This window comes from Chionomys nivalis, chromosome 12 (genome assembly GCF_950005125.1).
Source record: "Chionomys nivalis chromosome 12, mChiNiv1.1, whole genome shotgun sequence".
Taxonomy (NCBI): Eukaryota; Metazoa; Chordata; class Mammalia; order Rodentia; family Cricetidae; genus Chionomys; species Chionomys nivalis.
The window spans coordinates 64,747,447-64,770,004 of record NC_080097.1 but is presented as its reverse complement, the minus strand read 5'-3'; the positions used below and the strand labels follow the sequence as shown (position 1 = coordinate 64,770,004).

At 45.5% G+C, this 22,558-nt stretch overlaps 1 protein-coding gene across 1 annotated transcript in view; it reads right to left on the bottom strand.

Annotated features, from left to right (window-relative positions):
• Window positions 1-466: 466 nt before the first annotated feature.
• The window catches only part of Atg14 (autophagy related 14), a 37,039-nt gene continuing 14,947 nt past the window's right edge, over window positions 467-22,558 (bottom strand). Inside the window, exons 2-10 of the mRNA XM_057786658.1 lie at window positions 19,775-19,837; window positions 17,921-17,963; window positions 14,609-14,690; window positions 10,013-10,250; window positions 7,994-8,223; window positions 6,756-6,873; window positions 5,403-5,493; window positions 5,240-5,325; window positions 467-2,652 (exon numbers count right to left, since the gene is read on the bottom strand). Coding sequence (XP_057642641.1) covers window positions 2,346-2,652; window positions 5,240-5,325; window positions 5,403-5,493; window positions 6,756-6,873; window positions 7,994-8,223; window positions 10,013-10,250; window positions 14,609-14,690; window positions 17,921-17,963; window positions 19,775-19,837 — 1,258 coding nt within the window. The 3' untranslated portion in view covers window positions 467-2,345. The remainder of the gene's footprint in view (window positions 2,653-5,239; window positions 5,326-5,402; window positions 5,494-6,755; window positions 6,874-7,993; window positions 8,224-10,012; window positions 10,251-14,608; window positions 14,691-17,920; window positions 17,964-19,774; window positions 19,838-22,558) is intronic.

Here is a 22,558-nt window from a genome sequence, read left to right as displayed (position 1 = left end):
CCTCCACTCGTCAACACTACCCGGAAGCTAAGTGCCTGTCTGAGATTAATTACAGAAAGGATTTCCCAAAGCTAGCAGACTCCTCTCGGCTTGAGAAGGCCCTCTGACTTTTCTGTTGACCCGAAGAGTGAGCGGGTTCCATGTGGGCATCTCAGAGGCCCACTCCTTTCCCAGGTAAGGCCTCAGGGTTATGGCTATCAAAGAAAAACACGTCTTTTAGAGAATGAAACGGAACTGATAAACATATTTTCTTGTTTGCCAAAGACAGGCCATCATTACTAAAGGCACCATACCTGGTGACTTTAAGAACAAACTTCTTACCTAGCAGAAGAATCCTTCACAGCTACTCCTTTAATCTCTCTGAAGCACTCAGGTTAGCTTGCACTCTCGCTAACCTCAGTGAAGTGGCAGAAATGAGCGGTAACCGGGAAGAGGCACACACAGCAAAGTACTGTTAAAGGATTTATTGCAGGAATACAATAAAAGCTTAGAAAACGTCTGTGTGACTCACCCTGACGCGTAAGTCTCAGGTGCGGCGAGGGGCTCCGACACTGCAACCCTTCCCCAAAGCACGCCCGAGTCCTCACCACGGCGCCCACCATACCGCGGGGACTGCCTGTCTCTCCGTTAAGTTACACTCTTGGTACACTTACATCATATGCCTTTTATAAGACCATTAAAGCAGCCTATGCGGTGCCTCTGAGTTTCTAGCAGTATTACCTTGTTTCAATAAATCATTTTAAAATGGAAAACATGGCCAACTTCTATGGCTTTTGGTTTACAAAAATACCAGCTTCACTGTTTCTGAAAGCTGTTTACAGATGGTCCTGGCACCTACATCAAAGGTTTCAATGAGCAGCAAAGAGTACGGGGGGAACAGTGGTTGAAATGTGTATTTAAGAATATTTACAACAGGTAGATCCAGTGCAAAATCACGAACCTCGAGTATTTCAGCAGCCTAGGCGGTCATCGACTGTGACATAAAGTGACAGAAGTGCCTCTACTTTACACTAAGACCAAATACCCATCAGGCCTCACTCCTGCATCCATTCTAGCTGCTGTGGGCACAAGTCCGTGACATCTGTACTCTGTGCGGCTCAAGCTCACGGGTCCTTTCCCAGTTGGTATCTGCTCATTCCAGACTCAGCCTACAGATTCCAACAGTGATGGAGCCGAGCATGGAACAGACGTCAGTCAGTGACGCCTGCAGGAGGGAAGCGGTCTCCTCCCCAGGGAGTATCTAGAGAGGGACCATGGGGCTCCTTGCTTCCTACAGGTCTACAACAGCAAATGCTCACTAGCACCTCAGTCTGCAGAGTAACAACCATAACGACATGAACAGAAGCCAGGGCGCGGCAAACTGCTGAAGGACTTGCCTGAGGTGCCACCACACCAGTTCAGTCGGGAAGGTATGGCACTGCCGCAGGGGAGGGGCGGTTTCCAAAAGGTTTCTGTGGTCTGTTACATAGGACTTCTCTCTTTTTTGAAGTTATTAAAAATAAAAAAGGGCTATTTCCAAGTTTTACTATAGTGCCTCTCGTTATAACTTTCTATAAGATTGTCATTAAAATGGTCTCTTGGAGGAAATTCCTCGAGCACTTCCTGGGAGAGCTGCACGTGCTCTGCCATGTGCGGCCTCTGGAGCCACGGAGACCCCCAACGACAAGCAGGGGGTTCCCCGGAACACCTGCTACTGGTTAGCCCCCCTCCAAGAAACTGCAGCAAGAGAACAAACACTTAATCAAGTGTCCAAGCTGCCCAGGCAGCGTTTAGCTCATACAGGGATGGTAGTGAAAAGTCCACTTTAAATGCGTGTAGCACAGACATCGCCAACGACTTAAACAAGAGCACAAGAAAACTGTCCCGACATCTCTAAACGTCGCAGCTAGGACTCCCCACTCGTGGAAGAAAGGCCATGGTTTCTTTGGTGTGGCAGAGAATCAGGAATGTGATGCATGACGACAGCAAGAGCAGAGTCCCCGCCTGCCCTCCAGGTGCCCACCACCACCAGATGCCAGCCTCCCCCGGAAGACCAAAGCTACGGCTGGCAGTCTCTCAAAAGATGACAAAAAACAAAACTCAGCTTTTGTCTTTCATCCCTCACTACCAAGAAACACTTCATTGTGACCTGACAGAGTCTAGAACTTACGTCAGGAAGACTCTAGGCATCCCAGCAGCACACTGTGGGGTCTAAGGTCTAAGACCAGGGCTGAGGAGGCCCTGAGCATGGTCCTTATCACAGGCCACCTGAGAGGCACATGTGCTTGTCCTCACACTAGGTGACTACACACACAAGGTTATTAGAGTGCAGTGGAAAAGATCTCGCGTGTTCTGGTCGACGCTCATTAGCGGTGTCCAGTATAAGCTTTGAACCAGGAGGTCACCGAGGCTGCAGCAGAGGAAATCATCCCACCCGCACTGCTGCTGGCAATGGGTGGGGAGGCCTGGGTACTCTGGCTCTGGGAAACTTCCACTGGCTGGGAAGGGATGTCACAGAACCGGGGGCTCGGCAGGTTCTCCCAGTCTGTGCCCAGGTCAGTCTCCTCATCGCTTACACGCTCGTCTCCACTCACATCTGATTCTCCGGCAACTCCGGGGTCCACAAATTCCATGGATTCCTCAAGGTCTGCTCGCACTTCAAAGGGTCCTGACCTGTGTGCACACAGAGGGCTGCATAAGCACCATTCTCTCCCACCCCAGGATCCTGTGAGCTGGGCATTACCTAAGCCGGGAAAGAGGAGAGCCCTGCCCTGCTGCGCTCCTTTATTCCGTGTGAGACAGACAGGAGCACAGGGGAGCAGGCACAGTACAATGCCCAGGAATGACTCTGCTCCTGGTTTTCTTTTAGAACGTGGGCACACCAGGCAAGCTGGTCCACAGCTTTGGGTGGTTCTCCTGTCTGGGCCTCCCGTCACAGAGTACAGATGTGTGCTACCTCATCCAGCTGACTTTCTTCATGGGCTCACTGCTTGTACAGCAAGCACTTTAACTACTCGAGTGAACGTCCCTCTAAGCCGCATCTTTACTCTTCATTGAAGATGAGTTATTTAATTGAATTCCAGGCAAGCGATTTGCATCCTCTGTCTACCTTTCTACTAGGTTGCTTTCCCCTTGACGATTGAAAGACTGACCTCTAGATTTTGATTTGCGCTCTAGTACAGATGTTACAAACCTCTTCATTGTCTCTTTGTTTAAGATACAGGGCCTCTCCTACTGGAGTCAGCCAGTTCCTACATAGCAATGTGTGGCGCCTTTCATTTAAAGGGTTTTGAGGTGTTGGCTTGGTTAAAATTTCTCTCATTACCCACGAGTATAGACCAATCTTTTCTCTTAGGTCTTTTATATATCACTTAAAAACAGGATCTTTTATTTCTGAAACTTGTTTTTACATATAAAATATTATAAAAATACACCCTAGCTGTCCCTCACTTGATGCCAACTAGCCCAACTGTATTGACTGTGATCATCTAATTCAGCAGGCAGCCGAACAGTCCTGTAGGCGCACGATCTGCTTCAAGATGGAGTTCTCTTTTCTAACTACTACACATACTATTAGATGCTTACAGCTTCTGTCTTATTGGGTGGGGAGGAGTATTTGAGATAAGATCTTATTATATAGCCAGGCTAGCCTCAAAGTCAGTCATTCTCCCTCAGTTTCACAAAAACTGAGATTAAGCAAACTTCTTTGTTTGCTTGTATTGCTGGGGGGGAGGTGCCATAGCAAGCTTGTGGAAGCCATCTCTCTCCTTCCACCATGTGGGGCGTGGAAATCAAGTCAGCTGAAGGACCTTTACCCCTTTACCCACTGAGCTGTCTTACTGGCCCCACCCCCCAGAACACCTTTTAAAAATTAACTTTCTATACCCTGTTTGGAAAGGGGCCAGACCATATTATTCTTACTCCGCCCTTGCTGCCAATGGTTCGGGGTGAACTTTGGAGTCAGGCTGTCCACTCTGAAATACCCGCTGTACTTTTCACCAGTCTCCCTTTTGGGAAGAAGGGGCTCATCTTTAGCTGAGAAAATGAAGGATTTCAGTGCCTCAGACTTGCTTCATCCAGACAACTAACTCCTTATCCAGTTCCAAAAGCCATTTAAGAAGTGTGTACCAAATAAAACCTTACTGTTTTCTTTCCACAGATGCTCCCCAACTGGAGAGCTGAAAATATGAGTCGCCTTTACCACTTAGCACGCCCCTGCCCCTTTAAGACAAGACCTCACTAAGTTGCTTAGGCTGGCCTTAATTTTGTGGTCCTCTTACCTCAGCTCCTGAGTGGCTGGATTACAGGCATTTGCCAATTTAACCAGCTCAAAAACTCTAATATACCAAAGTAAGAAACAGCAACATTTAGTATAGTCTAACTTAAACAGAGTGCTTACATTAGCCTACAGTTTGAGCAGAATCACCTAATAAAAGCCCATTTTCCAAAGTGTAGACATATCCGCTGCCTCCCATCTACCAAAATGATGTGCACACTGGTGAGAGCAAGGACGATGGGAAGAGCCTAGACCAGGGCACAAAAGATGAGCCGCGTCTAGTTCATGCTCTTTGGGGTTGAGTGACAAGTTATCTAGAGCAAACCATAGACCAGTGTGGTGTTCATTGTTACTGATTTCTTCTTTTCTTTTCTTTCCCTCTTTTTTTTTTTGTTGTTGTTGTTTTTCCTTGTAACAGGGCTTCTCTGTGTTAACAGTCCTGCCTGTCCTGGAACTCGCTTTGTAGACCAGGCTGGCCTCGAACTCACAAAGGTCCACCTATCTCTGCCTCCCAAGTGCTGGGATTAAAGACATGTACCACTACACCTGGCTGATTTCTGTTTTAAGCAGATGAATTTCAAGCGAGCTCAGTCTATAAACTTCCAATAGTTCTAACAAATGGTGGGCAGACAGAGGATATGCAAGCGGACAAAGACAGAACAGCTGCAGGGGCCAATTAGAAAAGAAATGAGCGAGGGTCAAGAGAAGCACAAGGTGGTGGGCAGGGCATCGGGACTCCTCCACTTCATGTCACATGCTAAACGTACTCTATTGCAACTTTTTCACGTGACTGCAACACGCTCATAGAAGACCACGCGTGATCAACTGCTTCCTTCCTTCTGCAGAGTATGTACAACTTTTGTCCTTGCCGGAGAATCTGGGACTTGGGAACACTAGATACTACACCAGTGTGCATCCTGGTTCTACTTAAAAGCAGCCACAGAGAAACAATGCTTAGAGAAAAGCTACACACACACAACTTACCTGCCTAGGTGCTCCGAGTGTGGACTGACCAGGTGCATTAGGTTTCTGAGTGTATGCAGTGGTTGTAGCTGATCTAAATTCACATGCTAGAAGAAGCAAAGGCTTGGTTACTACTTTCAAACACACAGCAAATTAAAAAAGAGTGCAAAGCCCAGGCTCGTACCTGCGAGGAACAGAGGTAAAGGATGTTTGCGTTCAGTTTCCTCACCGCGCGCGTCAGCTTCTGCTTGCTGAGGTTTTCTCCACAGAACTCACTGTAAGATAAGGGTAGGACTTCTACGTCTGTTACAACGTTCCTTTTGAAGGCCATGTCTTAACTGCAGTTCGGCGCCAGCACAGCACACCCTCTTCCCCGTAGTAAACGGCCGTGAACAGACACTTCCTGTACTGAACTACTGTGCTTATGGGGAGCAGTTCCCGTCATCGACAGAAACTACAAATGCATGTCCCTGGATAACTGAGCAATTCTGCCAGAGGAGCTCGTGTCACACCAACAGGGATGCTGTGAACTGATACATGGGGGAGCACATTCTATGAAGCATCAACACAGGACTGTGGGTAAGGGACAATTCAACCACCAGCCGCTCTGTGCAGAATGACAGCTGGAAACTTTACTAGGGTCCCATGGGGCACATGTGTGCTCCTCTTCATCTCTGCTGCCTCCCCTCTCCCGGAACTTTGTGCCTTCTCTGCCTGCAGCTCTCTTCCTTAGCATCCCCATCCATGGCTTGTTCTCTTCATGCCTTGAGCTAGGGATATAGCTCAGAGGAAGAGCATTTGCTCATCTGGGTTCAATTCCCTAGTACATGAAAAAACAAAAACAGGAGAAAAAAACCACATACGCCTCCTGCTTTCAATGCTCTCCACCTGCACGGATCACCCTGGCTACGCTTAGTTTACTTGAGCATGTGCCTAAAAGCCCAGCAACCAGAATAATGAGGCAGGAGGAGCCTTTAGGCCACACCAGAATTGAGTTCCATGATACCCAGAGCTGTTACATACAGAAACAAAGTCTCAAAAAAAAAACAAAAAAAAAAAAACAACTGGGCAATGGTGGCACACTCCTTTGACCCCAGAACTTGGGAGGCAGAGCAGGTGGATCTCTGTGAATTGAGGCCAGCCTGCTCTACAGAGAATTAATTCCAGGACAGCCAGGGCCACAGAGAAAATCGGTCTGGAAAAAAAAAAATAGTAATAATGCAAACATGCAAGCTTCATAAGAACGAAAGAACCTTCCCCACCCCTGTCCTGTCTCATTCCCTTGGCTCCAGCGCACGGGTCTGCAGCATCCTCCCTGCACACCCTGATCCTTCCTTTGGTTATTTCCCCAAGAACCAGATGGATTCTCTGTGGACTCCTCGGATTTCACGCACAACTGTAACACAATCAAACTGTCGACATCTTCTGAAACAATCTTAATATTTCTATTTCTGTCAAGCCTTCTCTTAGCTAGTGTAAGGATACACCAGGAACACGAGAAATCAATGAAGACGGGATAGCCACTTGAATTACTTGCCTGTTGCACAGCTTTTTGGGAAGATTGATATCAAGTATGTGAGACACAATGTTGACGAGCTGAGTGGCGTAGCACAGCGCTGCACTGATAGTGTAGGCAGGGTTGTTGTGTTCCATGTCTGAGAACGGACACAAAAGGCACAAAGGACCTCCACATCAGTACACATACCAAGAGTTTCACTTGTAGTTTTATAGTTTCACTCTTCCTGCGTGGTCAGACGCAAACAGTCCTTGATTGGGCCTGGCAATGTATTTCCTAACAGTGACTAGATTAGCCCACTGTGGTGACTCCTGTTAATGTCAACATTGGGAGGCTGAGGCATGAAAATTAGAAGTCTGAGGCCATCTTGAGCTACATGAGACTCTTCCTCAAAACCAGGGCCTAGGGAGGGATAATGGGGCTGGAGAAGTGGCTCAGCAGTTAAGAGTGCTTGATGCTTTTCCAGAGGCCCAGAGTCCAGTTCCCCACACCAGTGCTGAGTGGCTCACAACTGTATGTAACTCCAGCTCCAAGGTGATCTGAAAGCCTCTACTGGCTTCCACACTTGTGTACATACACTCACACAGACACACAGGCTTCCACACTTGTGTACATACACTCACACAGACACACAGGCTTCCACACTTGTGTACATACACTCACACAGACACACAGGCTTCCACACTTGTGTACATACACTCACACAGACACACAGGTACACATAGTTAACATTTGAACTCAGCCTTCCAAATGTTAGGGTAATAGGCATGAATTACCAGAAATCGTCTAAGGATGTCTTTTTCATGAATTAAGTCATATTAACCACAAAGGTGAAACATCATCGGTCTGTCAAGTGTTGAAAATATAAAATGTGGTATATGCAAACAATGGAATACTAGTAAGCCACTTAACGCAATGGAATTCTAACATATGCCATGATATGAACTTTGTAAAAGAAGGCTAAATCAAAGAAAGCAGACCAAAAAAAAAAAAAAAAAATTGCACACACTGCATGATTTCACTCCCGAGTTGTCTAGGATAGACTGCCTATTGCTAGAAGAGCTGAAGAGGGGAAGAGAACACGCTCACAGCACATGGCCTTGGAGATGAGGAAACAGTTTTCAGAACTAGGAAGAGTTCAGGCTATCAGACTGCTGTGCTGCAGGCAACCCAGCTGTCACCCCTGCCCTGTTCACTCTGTCATGAAGATTTTACCTCACAAAATACAATACATTTTCAGAGAATGGTTTGCTTCTCACCAGGCCCTTGGGTTGTTTTCTTCTCTTCTACCCAATTGTAGTAGGCAGAGTAGTCCCCGTTGTTCGGGAGGCTAATCCAAGGGCCTGTAATGCTAATGCTGGTGTCACCGTTGTGGTCATCACAGACCCATCTTCCAGAGAGGTAGGTTGTCCTCCGGGCCTCAGCAAGTTTGCTCACCATGCTGGATGTCATGGCGCTGTCGCTCTCCGAAGACACGTCTGCAGGATCTCTGTAAACAAGCAAGATTACAAAGGAACTCCAAAGCCACCTGAGCTTTTAAAATAGCAACAGTATATCTACTATAGGCTAAGAAAAGGTTACTGACGGGCAACAACAAAGAAGGCAAGCTGTTCCTCATGTCTTGTGCAGCCCTACAAATGTGTCCACACTCAAGAGAAACACACTCAAGTGTGGCACTGGGAAGAGCAGAGGACCTCGTGCAAATGAAGACCACATCACTACCTGGTCTTGTTAACCCAAAGTCATTATGAGCCACATAACTACATGTGTACATGTTTTCTTTGTAAAAAAAAGTTCAACCTTATTGAAAATTGCAAAAGTTTTAAAGTTTTACCCAAGTTACCAATTATGGAAAATGTAACAATCAAAATTAGGAAGCCTAAATTCAATTCTCATACTGAAAAACAAATAAAACACAGTAAGGAAGAAATTAGTTATCTTTTTGTTTGTTTTTTTAAGACAGGGTCTCATGTATCCTAGACTTGAACTCCTAAAGTGTGTGCCTAGCTACTGTGGTATAGAAATCGAGTCATTTACACCACAGTGCTATCAACTCATCTACAGACCTGATCCAACTCTGAAGTTGTTAAGATCCTCATTTTCAGTCCAGAAGGGAAACCCAGAATCATGCCTGGTGCTGGGTTCCTGCTGATCCACCAGGACGGAATGCTGGCACAAGGCTTCTGTTCCACCAGCCTGACCAGTGGTCTTTATGCAAACTTTAGTAATTTAACTTTTCGTCACTGCTCCAAAACACTTAGCAACTTTGTATCTGAATTTTGTATATGGCCTTTCTATCAGCTCTCAGAGATAGAACCTAGGACTTCTTGCTAGCTGCCTAAGGGCTCTTCCACTGAGCTATATCCCTGAAAAGGGGTCTCCTTAAGTTGCTCAGGTTAGCCTTAATGTGCAGTCTACCTAATAAACCTCAAGTATCTGGAATCACACGGGTCTCTGGCACTGAGAGATGGAGGAGGAGGCTGGAGTGTGCACGCTCATCTACAAAATTCTGAGACATGAAGGGGAGGGAGGAGTGTGCACGCTCATCTACACAATTCTGAGACATGGAGGAGGCTGGAGTGTGCACATTCATCTACACAATTCTGAGACACGGGGGAGGCTGGAGTGTGCACGCTCATCTACACAATTCTGAGACAGAGGGGAGGGAGGAGTGTGCACTCCAAGAGCTGAGTCACAGCCCAGCCCTCTCTTTAAGCTGAGACAGGATCTCAGTTAAGTTCCCCAGCTTGCAGTCCTCCTGGCTCACCACCCAAGTCACTAGGATTACGGGTGTCAGGCACTAGGCCCTGGTGAGCTTTGTCAAAAGCACCAGGCGTGCCTGCGATGAATGGCGGGGCGAGGAGTCCCTCTGCACTAAAATCACCATGCTGTCTCAGCAGTGCAGAATGAACTCCGCTGCCAGGAAAGGCTAAGTCAGCATGAGTCTAGGCATAAGGTATGTTCTTCCTTTCCATACAAGATCATTTAGTGGACAAGGAGATCAGGTTCGTGGGTTCAAGACTGTCTCAGCCTGGCTAGCAGTGGGATGGCATGACAGTGGTGAGTCAGCATGTAACCTGGGCGCTTTGTGACGACACGGCTGCCCCACCCCGTGGCCTGGCTGCCTCCCTGGCTTACTGTTTGCTGAGGACGATAAGAATCAAATTTCATACCAGGAAAACAAGGACCCTAGAACAAGGCCCAGTAAGTGCTGACATACGGAAAACACAGTCCCCGGTATCTGGTCCCCCACACCAAAGCCTTCTCACTTCATCTACCTCACAGAAGTCTTCACTTCGTCCATTGGGAAGATGACGGAGGTGAGCTCTAGGATGTGGGACCTTCGCAAACACGCCAGCCGCTCGTAGTGACTCTTCAAGTCAATGGTTTTCTTCTCCACCAGGTCCCCAAGCTTGCGGTTGTGCCGCTGAATCTTCTCCTTTTTCTCTTGGTGCCGCTGGGCTCGGCTGTAAAGCTTCTGGTTCTTCTCCTTGTTTTTGAGAAGGCCTTCAGAATCTAACACATCACATGCCTCATGAGCCCTGCAGGCCACCATACAGCACTGCTTCCCTTCCCACTGTACACTCGGGGTAAAGCCCAAGAATACTTTTCACTAAGGGTTTCCTGGAGAGAGCCGGTGGGCTATGGAGTCTGGGGCTTGCTAGGATCATTATACTCAAGTTAGGCTTCAACTGAGTCACAAAACCAAACTGCACTCTAAGACAGACATCTAGGAACCACATTCTCAAGTTCAAAACCAAGCTCAGAGCCTTCCAGGAGCATCGCCTCTGAACACAAGTGAAGCCCCTCCGTCTCACCTGTGCACCGCCTGCTGTGGTTCTATTAGCTAGTCTGCAATCTATTGATGCCTTTCTTTCCGCTCTCACTGCGGTTGCTAATTAACTCTCACTTAAATGCTGCCCATCTCCAGGGTGACTCAACTCCAACCTATTTGCCCCCCCTTTCCCCGGGTGCGTGCATGCGTGCGTGCATGTGCTCCTCTTGCCTCAGCCTGCTGAATGCTAGCTAAGATTACAGGAAGTGTCACCATGCACGGCCTTGCACAATCTTTATAAACTACAGCCAATGACTGACAGTTCTCAAACACAAACCAAACTTTTAACTTCCAAACTGGCATAGCCACGGTTCCCTTTTGCCCCACGTTCAGTGCCTCCATCCTGCAGGTCCTCTTCTCAGAGGAGCCCTAACGGCAGTGAGCGGAGGAATGAACACTGGAGGAGTTTCCGTCCTGCAAGGCTCACCCCGCACTGCCACTACCTGCTGGGACTGGGCCTACTTTGCTCCTACTTTCCCTCTTTCCGTTGTTCGCGTTGTATTTACTACATTCCCACTGTTCCCACTGTTCCTCTCATTAGCCAGGCTCTGCCCATTAGTGCCCCCAGACCTGTTCCTCACAATCTGGACCCCGTGTTAGCCTTCTAAAGCATACAGCTCTCAGTTCTTCACACCAGGGCCCACTGAAGCCTTGCTGCATCCTAGCAGGCTGTAACAGGCACCTGTGGACACAAGCTGCTCCTCTCAGGACTAAGCTCCTGGTTTAGCACAGGCAGGAACTTTCTTAGTCTTCCATCTCCTCTCAGAAACACCTCTTCCCAAGCCAGCTCCCATCTTGGCAAAACATTCTGGGACTCAGCCTCATATAAGCTTGCTTTGACTTACTTTTCTCTTCTCACGTCTGTGATTTCTACTGCCCCTCAAAGTACTCACGAGAACCTGTCTAGCTACGGTCCTGAGTGAGTACCTTCCCCCAGCACAGGTGATAGGATGTTCAGGCACCCACCTGCAGCCAGTGCTGAGGGAACTCAGGGCTCCCTCATCTCCCCCCTGGTGTCTCCTGTAAAACATCAAAGCACTCTGGGGCTGGAGAGATGGCTCAGAGGTTAAGAGCACTGGCTGCTCTTCCAGAGGTCCTGAGTTCAATTCCCAGCAACCACATAGTGGCTCACAACCATCTGTACTGAGATCTGGCGCCCTCCTCTGGCGTGCGGGCACACATGGAGGCAGAATGTTGTATACATAATAAATAAATAAATCTTTAAAAAAAATCAAAGCACTCGATGCTATTTCTATTAAGTCTGTAGCCAGATCAAGCCTATCTTCAAATGCACATAACCAGCTCTCCTGGCCATGTGGTTCAATGTGATTGCATCATACTGCACTGTGACCCTTAAAGGCTTGGATAAGTTATCTATGAGGCTCTACAGCTGCCAGTCTGTGCCCTTTCCTGGACACAAGGGGTATATTCCAACAACACAGCATGAAGAGATAGGATACTGGGTAGCCTCCTCTCCATCTGTGAGCTTAGGCTTCTCAATACTTCTAGAATCTGTGAACTCCTTTAAAACAGCCCACAACACAGTGGGAGGCTCTAGAGGCAGGCACCAAGGCAGTAGCCACCTTGTAGTAAGCAATAGTTTAACTCCGGGGGTCATCTGAGCCACCTACAGCAGCCCAAAGTGAGGTCCGCGGACTGGAGCTGACAGCAGTATGGAAATCTGCAGTAAGCGTATACAAAAACTTTTCACAACAGAGCACTATGAAGTGGCTGTACACCTAGCTGGATCCTAGACTTCTCGACCACTGTATTCCCAAACAGTCATGAGGTCACTCCCATAGTGCGCTGCAGTCCTTGTTTTAAAGTTTAGAGAGCTGTCAGAATGGATTGATGAAGAGTTTATGCATGGACATGTTCAGCATACTGTGCAGAATCAAAAGGCTGGGACACACGCCTGAGCATCACGGGAGGTTGGTGGGGGATGGCGAGCCATGGTGTAGTCACGGAACCCAAGTTCTGGAGAATACCAGCAAAAGTCGGGGGTCCCTTCTCCCTGAAGATCCACATCTCTATATCATGCTGTCTTGCTGCTCTAGCTGTCCAGCCCACCCAATACCATGCAAGCACCTCATAAGAGTGAGGACCTTCTAGGGAAGCTCTGATACCATCACACACCAATATAAAGTAACTGCTAAGTGAGAAGGGCTTCATAGACATGATGGGGACTTTGTAGAGCAGTTATGGTGGCTTTGATGAGTATGGCCCCATACACTCTTTATGTTTGAAAATTTGGTCTCTAGTTAGTAGAAATGTTTAGGAAGAATTGGGGAGTGTGGCTCGGGGGTTGGCTTTGAGGTTTAAAAGTTTCCTGCCATTCCCACTGAACTCTCTACTTCCTGCTTGAGGTTTGAAAGGTAGCTCCCACTACCACGCCTCTGCTCCACCATCGCAGATGCTAACCCTCTGGAATTGTAAGCCCAATTAGATGTGTTCCTTCATAAGCTATCTTGGTGATGTTTATCACAGCAACAAAAAAGGTTTTATTAAAGATATAAGATTTCTTAGATGACATAAAATTTAAGTCACCTGATAACATCTAAAGCGCTTATCTATAATGTGAAAGCCGTACATATAAACATTGATTCACTAAGGGGCAAAAGCCATGGTTTCATACTTCTGCATGAGTAATGAACCATTACAAGTCCCAAGTTGGACTCTGCCCTTTCTGTCTGCTACAGCAAACAGCAAATGTGTGCCCCAGTGTCTAGTTTCTATGGTGCATGCGATCAAGACAAGAGCTGAAGGCATTCAGAGCACCGAGGTGAACGACATTCCCAGCTCTTCCTTTTTAGACTGAGACATTTAGTTATTGAAGACATCTGCAAAAAGCACTGCAAACGTCGCCCTAAGAAAGCAAGCAGAGTCCTGCTTCCCCAGGAACCAGCTGAACTATGGGGCTGTGCACCGCACACGGGATGAGAGGAGGAGGCTCGTGAATTTCAGGCCAACCTGCGCTACAGAGCAATTCCCTTTCTCAGTAAAGAAGCGAATCTCAAGAATGAAATGTTCTAAAACCACAGCTTAGTTTTCTTTTAAGACAGGGTCTCACTGTGTAGCCCTGGCTGTCCTAGAACTTGATGTGTAAACCAGGCTGACCCCAAACTCAAGAGATCCACCTGCCTCTACCACAGTGCTGGGATTAAATGTGTGTGTCACCACACCCAGCCTTAAAATCCAGAGCATTTTGAGTGCTGACATGATGCTACAATTTTAATTCTACACTCGACTTGTTATCAAAGTCAAAATGCAGGCACACTAAAAAGACAGGGTCTCACTGTGCAGCCCTGGCTGTCCTAGAACTTGATGTGTGAACCTTTCAAACCTCAAGCACGAAGTAGAGGACCTGTAAATCACCTCCAGGACACATGTATAAGGTACATGGAAAACACAAATGGATTTCATGTTTAGAGGGTCACATGTATAAGGTACATGAAAACACAAATGCATTTCATGTTTAGAGGGTCACATGTATAAGGTACATGAAAACACAAATGGATTTCATGTTTAGAGGGTCCCACCACGATATCTCACTTTACACGCACGCACGCACGCACAAATTTCAAATCTGAAATACAAAATACTAGTAAAGGCATTTCAAATTAGGGATTTGATATTTTCAACCCATAGTAAACTCTTCAAAGTCACTGATAGTCTGTGATGGTCAATATTGCCAACTCAACAGGACCAGGTATCACAAGAGACAAACCCTGGGTGTGCCCTTCAGGGACCGAGAGAAAGTACACTAAGTGTTAGCACTCACCTCTCTTCTTCCTGCCTGGATGCATGTGCCCACTGCCTCAGGCCCCTGCAGCCATGACTTCCCTGGCAGGAGGGACCATAGCCTCCAACTGTGAGCCAGACAAGCCCTTCCTTCTTTAAAGAAGGTGCTTTTTGCCAAAGCAATGAGAAAATAGACGACTTCCTGTCCCGACCCTGCCTCTCATTATCCCTCTAGCTCATAACCCATGCAACTCACTCAGGCCTCTCACTGGGGCAGCAGGGAGAGAAAATTACTTACTTTTCTTCATTTCTTCATTTCCTTTACATATTGTTTGTTTCAGCTGCTCAATCCTCATCTTGCATGACATTATTTTCCATCTCTTAAAAAAATGTCACAAATGTTAGTCTCACGGATTATCTCCCTGGAATTACTGCTTATTCTCAGGTCTACTATAGGAGACAGCGAGGAAAAAGCTGTCACAACTGCATTTGCCACAACTGTTTGCACCTGAGGAGAATTTCAAGGGAAAGCACTTTCCTAGCTCAATGCAGTAGCTGCTGGGAAATGAACAAGAAAGAAATGCATTTAGTTCCTTCTCATGGGTTAGAGCAGAGAAAAATGCTTCTAAACTTTCCCTACCAAGTACACAGCTACCTACCAGCCTGCCTCAGCTGGCGTGCTGGTATACAAGTAGAAACCTAGAGCTTGGGAGGCGATTTCAAGACCACCCTGAGCTACATAAGGCCCTGTTTCAAACCCATCAAAATACAGTTATAATACATGGAATAAAGATTCACTTTCTCTACTACCCACACGTCATGGCTAAAGGCTACCGCACAATCAGCGATTCAGAGAATTCGTGTCATCAGAAAAGGACTGAGTTCCACTCTGTTCTGGCTACTGAGGCACAATGCAAATACAGTTTTCTAAGATGACTTGGAAATTACATGGACTGAAGGCGTCTCTTTACATTAGCAGGAACATACAGTTTCTCCCATAGTCAGGATCCATGACTTCATGAATCAAGGGGCAGAAAAGGGAATGGTTCCACTCTCGCTCCTAGTGACCAAGTTTTTGCTTCCTGTTCTTGTTTTGGTTCCAGACAGGGGAGTGCTCCTGCCAGGAGAAGCAACAAACATTCTACTGAACTGGAAGCTCAAACTTGCTCCTGGCCACTTTGGGTTTCTGTGCCCTTAAGCCATCAGGCGAAGAAAGGAATAACAGTGTTAGGAGGGCTCAGCAGCTCCTTTAGGATGGAATGGAGGGGATCCTATCTTTGTACTATTCTATCCTGTGATTAAAGTCAACGGAAAACTACAATTCAATCCAGTAAGGTAACAGAGGTCACAGACCCTCAGGAATGAAGATGTGGGTAACTCTAAGACCTCCTGAGGAGCTTGCTGAGGGTGGAAGAAATACAGAATGGGCAGTACAGGAAGGCAGTCATAAATACAAGCTAAGGCCATGTGACTAGCTGCAATAATATAGGTTATAATGGACATGAGTGTTTCTGTTGTATTTTGTCAAGAATGTGCTTGTATAGGCATTTTTCTTTTCCTTGGTTTCTTTATCATGTAATGTAACATCAATTGAGATATATCAATGCTTATCATATTTATGTTATGAAATACTAAAAAAAGTCCCTCAAGTGACACTGCCACCTCTTCTAAATGTTTGTAGGTGTATGTGAGATATTTATATCATGTTAGGTATAAGCATGATCTAGTTATTGTTTCCATTTGGGAATTACTATGACATAAACAGGTACAATCATGTGTCCAAATGACAAGACTTATGATGGCTATTCTTGATGATCAACTTGACTCCATCTGGAATTAACTAAAACCCCAAGCAGCTGGCCATACATGTAAGGGATATTTAGTTAATTGGATGAGTTGAGGTTGGAAGACCCATCCTGATATGGGCCACACCTCATAGCAGCTTATACGAAGGTACGAAAATGCTTTTGTGCTCTTGCCCTCGGTCTCACTGCAAAAACGTGTGCCTTGCGGCTGAGGCTGACTCTCTGGAATTCCAACACACAACACACACCGAAGACCCTGACACACCCAGCCTAGGGCACTGAGTACTGAAGACCCTGACACACCCAGCCTTGGGCACTGAGTACTGAAGACCCCTGACACAGCCAGAACTGAGCAACTAACAGATTCTTGGACCTTCCGTGGGGAAACAGCCGCTGTTGGATTAGCTGGACCACAGCCTGTAAACCACTCTAGTAAGTCCCTTCTACATACAGATTCCTTCTACCATTTCTGCTCCTTTACAGAACCTTAAAACACCTGCCCCTATTTTATAGTCCAGCCTGGCCTTGAATTCATGATCCTCCTGCGTTAGCCTCTCTGATGCACATCCCTAAGTCAGGATTCTACAGATAAGTGTAGATTTCTAAAGAATTTTCCTCAAACATCTTAATTATAATAGTCACAGCATGAGTCACTTCTATTATAAATATTCTTTAGGTGTCATGAATATACAAAATACAAGATGCCTCCATTAAAACCATTAGAGACTGCAGGAAGTCTGTCCTCTACGGGGTAAGTTTCTTCTTCATATGGTTGAAGCAGCCCTGAGCCTTGTGAGCACTCAGCACGCGGTCCTCTGTTGGGCCACTCCAGTGCACCATGTACCATTTTTAGAGCAGAGTTAACATACACACAGAGAGAATGGCATTCCTTTACTTTTTTTTCATTAAAAATTTTCTCAGACATAGTTTCTTTTGGATACATGTATGCTAATCATGTTTTTTATATCATTAAAACTCGAACTGCCACACTAATTGGACAGTTACAGGACTCGGGAATATCTCCATGCATGAATACCAAAGCCGCTCCACAGGCCATGGGTCCCTCTAAGCTCCTGAACCTAGAACACGCTACAGTTAGCTGGCTACCCATAGTCTCTCTGTGTGCAGTTCTTAGGAGGAACCTGCTGAGCACACACGTGCTCTGTAAGCACCCCAGACTGCCCAAGTCAAGTGTGTCTCTAGGATGCTGCCAACAGGATTAGGTGTCACAGTCCTGTCAAAGTCCCTAATTTACACATTTGTGCTCCTTTTCTCAGCTTAGCGGTCAGTCTTGTTTAATGTACAGACTTATAAATTAGTTTACTGTGCCAAATGCTTTCTTCTGAGGCTTCTAAAGGTCCTACCAACACCAAACTAGGTAAGTCCACCACTATATTCTTTTTTTTTGTCCTACTCTGGCATCTCACATAGCCCAGCTGGCTTCACATCCCAAGCCTCCTTCAGCTCCAAGGGCACATCACCGTGCCCAGCTCTTCCTGACTCTTTAGTAATTTACATGTAATCATTAACTTACCTGCACATGTGTTTATTTTAGTTTTTTAAGATGAATGATCTGTCTGGTTCTGTATTACTATGCAAACAGCAGTCCTGTAATTATCCTTATATAACAAGCCTATCTATCCCACTTAGTTTATCTCCATGTAACAGTTCAGAAGGCCACACTATTTAAACACCAAATGTGGTGAAAAACTAAGTTAAAGAATTATTCCTTTAAGCTCTATCAACTTAAAAACATATAGCCTCATGTATGAAGAATGTTAGCTTAAATAATTTTTGGAACTTACCAACTGATCTGTTAGCTGTTTTCCTTCCATAGCTTTTAGTACTCTGTATGGGAAAAAGACAGATTGAAGTTCTTAATAAAAATCAAGCTGGGCGGTGGTGGCACACGACTTTAATCCCAGCACTTGGGAGGCAAAGGCAGGTGGATCTCTGTGAGTTCGAGACCAGCCTGGTCTACAGAGCTAGTTCCAGGACAGGCTCCAAAACCACAGAGAAACCCTGTCTCGAAAAAACAAAAAAAACAAAAAAAAATCTTAAGATAAAAAAGGTTCCAAAGATAATAAATCAATGTTTAAAATATTACTTTGTCTATGGGTGTTTTGCCTACATGTGTATGCCTGGTAGCGAGGAAGCCAGAAGAGGACATCAACTCGATCCCCTAAAACTGGAGTTACAGACGGTTGTGAGCTGCCGTACGGGTGCTGGGAATGGAATCAGAGGCCTCTGGAAGAACAGCCAGTGCTCCTCAAAGCTGAGCCATCTCTCCAGCCCTTCCTTTCCCTTTCATTTTCAGTACTGCCTGATGCTATGTGCCCAGTTAGTCTTGAACGCAGCCTTCAGATTATAGGTGCATGCTGCCTGCCTAATGATCAGCTTTTAAGGAAGGTGTTTGGAAAAACTTGGAAATGCCAAAGTGTGTCTAAAACTTAGTTTCAAATTCTTTATTCCTTACAATTTCTCATTTCTTCCTTTACTACCTGTAATAATAACAAGAACTCCCAGTCCTCAGACATAATCAGTAATTTCTATGAGTCATAATCAATAATAAGGGCCACAAAATAATTCATAATCTTAAAACACAATAATTTGTTCTCAGAGAAAGGGCAAAGACAGTGCCTCTCCGTACTCGTCCTAGGAATGAAGCACTCCGGGGAAAGGTTACAGGACGGAGACACTGCGGGCCCCACACACCAGGCAGGTTATGAAGCGCGGTTTTAAGAGGTTTCCTCTGCACGCAAATGTGTTTAAGGAGTCCACTGTGAAAATCGCTGTACAGACAGATGCCAGCTGTCTTCACCAGTAAAGACATGTCCATATTGGTCTGGTTTGGAAAGTATTGGCAGAGGGCCTCAAGTGATAGGCAGACATGCAGGAGAAGGGTGAGCATCTCTCCAGCCCTTTATCTTTTGGGGGGTTTTTTTTGTTTGTTGGTTGGTTGGTTTGTTTTCAATATTGGCTCTTGCTGTGTGCCCAGGCTCGTCTGAACTCAGCCTTTTGGTTGTAGGTACGAACTGCCAACCCTGGCTAAGATCAGTTTTTAGTAAGAGTCCAATGCCAGCAGGCACCACAGGATAGCTACCAGGTCACTTTAGGCAGAGGTTCTACAGGAAAATTTACATGGTAAGGGAACACAGGGTGCTGGTTAACAACTCAGAGTCGTGGGCCTCACTTGGACTCCATCAGAATGTCTGAGGTTAGGAGTTCAAGGATCTGCATCCGAAAACCTATCTCAGCACACACACGTGGAACTCTACTGCCCTAAACTGATGACCATCATCCTATGGGGCCCACTTCTGTGAACACTAACTTGGGTCCCATAAAACCTGCTGCTGTAGGCCCAGCTGCCACCAGTGAGCGGGGCCAAGGGTGACTTCTCTGTCCAAACACAGATCAAGATCACTTCTGTGAGAAAGACTCCAGGTCTTGGGCCAGGATTTTCTATTCTGAGCTTCACTTCTCCCAGACAACTCTCCCTCCTTCCCCCATACTGGTGCTCCGCCCACTGAGTTGTCAGGGTGTGCTCCAACATTTAAAAAGATATTCTGCTAAATGAGCTGGCAATTCCCATATCTGCACAGCACAGCAAGACTAAGTGTTTGGCTAGAGAGCTCTACAGATTAAAAATAAAAACTTACTCCTTCTGAAACTCCTCTTGCTTGCTCTTAAGCTGGTTCAGCCTCTCCTTCTTGTCAATAAACCTGTGAGAAAGAACCTGGGTTTATTTACTGTCCTTCCCGACCAAGTTTAAAGAGACTCTTACCAATCATGAGCTAATCACTCTGCAAACTCCTGCGGAAATGCCCACATCCTGAAAGCAAACACTTTCTCAATAGGGTACAATAGCTGGGTTTGTTTGTTTGTGACATGGTTTCTCTGTGTAACAGCCCTGGCTGTCCTCAAGCTCAGAGATCTACCTGCCTCTGCCTCCAGGGTGCTGGGATTAAAGGTGTGCGCCACCACCACCCAGTTACTTTTTTTAAAAAATCAAGTTAGAATTATCAACTTTAAAGCTCATTCCTGGCTTTATAATGTATGTTTGTAGACTCTATCTTGTACTTTAACGCTGTTTTTCAAAGCAAACATCAGAATACTAACATGAATTTTTGTTGTTTTTGAAACAGGGTCTCACTGTATACCCCTGGCTGATCTAGAACTCCCTGTGAAGACCAGGCTAGTCTTGAACTCTCAGCAATCTGCCTGCCTCTGCCTCCCAAATGAGATTAGAGAAATGCATGACTATGTACAGCACCACTACGGATCTGAATGCAAGGAAATTCAGAGTTTCATTACAAAAGTAACATTAAGTTGCCAAACTTAACTTAAACCTGCTTTCCTCTACAAATTGAGTCCTTATAGCTTCTAAAGTAGAATTAATTTCATTAATTTGTGAGTCACTGGACGCTTACAAGCTAGTGAAGGAAGGTGTGCACACTACTCGGTTCCTAGGCTTCTTCATCTGCTATCATTTTTATTTCCTTCTAGCGACCTCGCTTTGTTGTGTTTTTATTTTTTATTTTAAAGTGGTAATTTAGAATAATTTACCCCCTCAATTTAAAATTTGTCACATTAATTATTAAAAAAAAATCAAACCAGGCACCAGTGGTGCATGCTTTTAATCCCAGTACTATGGAGGCTGAGGCAGGTGGATCTCCGTAAGTTCGAGTCCAGCCTAGTCTCCAAAGATACAGAGAAACCCTGTCTCAAAAAACCAAACAAATAAAATAAAATAAAATTACAAATCAAGGCTGGCTCAGTGGTTAAGAGCACTTGTTCTTGAAGGCCGAGCTTCCATTCCCAGCACCAACATGGCAACTCACAACCATGTGTTCCTCCAGTTCTAGGTTACCAATGTCCTCTTCTAACCTACATGCATACACCAGGCACAAACAAACATAATAAATACATGCAGGCAAAACATTCATATACATAAAACAATAATCTAAAAACTTACCAGGTGATGTCTTTATACATAAATGGATTGTGTAATGTTTACACCTGATTAAACATTATCAATCTCCTCAGATATTTATCATGTCTTTATGGTACAAATAATCAAATTCTTTCAAGATTTTTTCAATCTATCTCACACAATTATCTATAGTCAATTCTACTACACACCAGGAGGCCCAGTCTTTCCTAACCATAACTGATCTAGCTTTCGGCTTACTCCCTCCTTCCCAGCCTCTCTAAGTGTCAGACTCTCAAGCAAGACTAACTCTCTTAGATCACATGCAAGTAAGAGTGTAAGGTACTTATCACCTCTAATTCTAACCATCTTGTTGAGAATATTCCCCTCCTTTTTTAACAGACTACGAAACTATAAACGTCCCCTCCTGGCATCACTTCAGCTGCAGCCTATAATTTCTGAAGAGGTGCATGTTTGTTATTGTTTAGCTTAAAACTGCTTCACCACATAATTATTTAAAAGGGTCATTGTGGTTTCCATATTTGTAGCCATTTTTATTACCTCCCTCCCTCCCTCCCTCCCTCCTTCCTTGAGACAAGGTTTCTCTGTGGCTTGGGTGTCTGTCCTGGAACTAGCCCTTGTAGATCCGCCTGCCTCTACCTTCCAAGTGCTGGATTAAAGGTGTGCGCCACCACCACCCGGCTGTTCTTTCTTTCTTTGGTCAGTTTTTGAGACAGGATCTCACACAGAGCCCTGACTGGCCTGGAACTCACAGAGATCCTCCTGCCTGTCTCAAATGTTGGGATTAAGTCTTATTACTATTTTCTAATTTAATATTGTTATGTCAGACTATACTCCATGAGATTCTGACTGGAAAGTTCCATGTACACTTTTTTGTTTTTTTTGTTTTTTTTTTTTTTTGGTTTTTCGAGACAGGGTTTCTCTGTGGCTTTGGAGCCTGTCCTGGAACTAGCTCTGTAGACCAGGCTGGTCTCGAACTCACAGAGATCCGCCTGCTTCTGCCTCCCAAGTGCTGGGATTAAAGGCGTGCGCCACCACCGCCCGGCTCCATGTACACTTGAAAGAATGTTTCTACAGTAATTGGGTACTATATATAATTATGCATATATATATATATACATATATATATTGGTTACTATATATATTGATAAACTGCGAGTTGATAGTGGCTGGTGGCTGATAATATCTCAGACCTTCCGATGTATTAAAATATGGTCGCCACCTGACACATGCAGCTGCCAGACACCTGTGACTTGATATGCAATTAGGATTCGGGGGTGAAAGTATGGCTAATACAAGGCAAGCAATTAGGAAATGAGCAAATAGCAGCTAACATGGTGTAGAGTCCAAGAACAGAGTTTGGTGTCTCCTGAAATCCCAGCATAAACAAAACCATGGAACAGAACCACCATCATGGGAGAAAAATCAAGCCAGACAACTTTCTCTAAAATGCTCATGTTTAACACATAAGATACCTACCTCTAAATGGATG